This window comes from Anopheles cruzii, chromosome 3 (assembly GCF_943734635.1).
Source record: "Anopheles cruzii chromosome 3, idAnoCruzAS_RS32_06, whole genome shotgun sequence".
NCBI classification, from domain to species: Eukaryota; Metazoa; Arthropoda; class Insecta; order Diptera; family Culicidae; genus Anopheles; species Anopheles cruzii.
In genome coordinates, this window is record NC_069145.1 from 36,313,715 (window position 1) to 36,315,538 (window position 1,824).

The 1,824-nt window shown below is 50.4% G+C and overlaps 1 protein-coding gene across 1 annotated transcript; it reads right to left on the reverse strand.

Moving 5' to 3' along the window:
- Positions 1-714: 714 nt before the first annotated feature.
- Positions 715-1,356, reverse strand: LOC128270325 (protein KHNYN-like). The gene has a single exon (XM_053007724.1). It carries the CDS (start codon positions 1,354-1,356, stop codon positions 715-717), a length of 642 nt encoding a protein of 213 aa, XP_052863684.1.
- Positions 1,357-1,824: the final 468 nt, after the last annotated feature.

Here is a 1,824-nt window from a genome sequence, read left to right on the forward strand (position 1 = left end):
GTAGTATCAAAGTTAAAATTTAATTCATAACGTAAAGCAGCGTTTCATCCACATCAATCATGCTATAGTCGGACATCTTTGTTACGCTGGCCGGGCCAAGCTGCACTGCTTGAAGCAGCCTTGATACCGCTTGATGCGTTACGATCTCGCTCGTTTTAAGATTAATTTTTAATAAACAAAACTCACTTAATTCTTACGCCGCGACTGCATGACCGGCCACTGGCCGGATTCCGCCATCGCTCAGCCCTCGCTCCGCCATGGGATCAATTTTATTATCCTCACCCTCGCTTCATTTTCTTCGCCCATCTTGCGGCGGTACGTTGCAATTTTGCACCACTTTTGAAAAACCCGCGGGCATTACGGTTTAATAAATAGTGCCCGCGGCCCGTTTCATCCGCGATGTGATCCGCGTCAACGGCGAGCTCATCGGACCGGACCGTTGGGCCGCGCCCGGCAAAGCAAGGCTCACGAAAACCGCTCGTCATCCGGACGGTGATGAGCGGTTGATGAATTTAAATAAATTAAATCGTAAATTAAGTTTTCATTCGCCGTTGAGGAGTGCCCGCCAAGGGGAGACCATCGACCCTTAAAGTTAGTTCTTCATCTCTTACAACATACGGCATTAGTTTGAGATAATTTGATAAAATTTAAACACTGGCCAAAGCCTTATTTCCTTCATGTTTTTCTCTTATTGGAATTTGGAGCCACGACAAGTTAGCTACCTTCTTGCAGCACTCGGAAGCCCGAATTTGGAATTGAAAACGTGTCATTATTGAGCCAATCGAATGGGATTCGATTGCGCGCGGCTACCACGCTCCAGTTCGGGTTTTCATGTGCAATGTCGCGAAACTGGTCGTTCGAAATCACGGCACAATTGAACCGGTGGGCGATTTCGACAATGACGCGATCTTCGTACACCTGCGATCTTGGGTTCGGGGACTCCTTGCACGGGGTCACCACCAGATATCCGGATTTGTACAAAGCTTTCAGCTGGCCCACGTCATTCCACTGGTTGGTGTACAGGTGGAATCGCGGGAACACCGCATGTACTTCGTGGCCCAGCTTTTTGAAGTATTCAATCGCCATACGAAGGCGGTTTACCGAAAATCGCGGCATATACCTCTGCACGAAGCTAATATTGCAGGCGTCTAGGATGACGGGCCGCAAACGTCCTCTGCCGGACGCCTGCATAGTTCGAGCCGGGGATGTTAAATTTCGAGGCTTTTTCTTCACTCGCCCATCCCATTTCGTGGCCAACGGGGCAGGTTTTCGTTTGGCGGCTGCCGGTGTCTTCTCCGGGCGCTTGCGACCATCCGAAACTTTCGATAATTTAGAATTGCTTCGCCGTGGTGCCATTTCTGCGAGACGCTCACCTTCGAACTAGTACGAACGAAATGCACTCTCGCTCTGCGCGAGGTCTACTACGATCGAATCGAACAGGTATCTACGTTTCCGTCGCAGCAGAGTGGCACGTAAAGAAGTGAACCTGAGAGTTTAGAACGATGGGCCTTGAGATAGGGCACTCTCGGCCGGCGTGCGAAGTGCGAATTACGACACCTACCGGGCGGCTACACCTGGTGCTTACAGATTTGCATAATCAATAACCGATGCTGCCGACGTCGAAAAGGGGCAACCTTACCCGCAATGATGGCTACCGGAAACCGGTGACGGCGCACGATTGGACCACGACTTAGCATAAATTACATAAACAAGCCTCACTTAGCCGAACGAGCGGCTGGACAAACACGCCGCCCCCGGAGCGCATCTCAAAAGCCGTTTTGGGCTAAGTGGCTAGTAAAGATTTCTTAAACGCTTATGCTCACC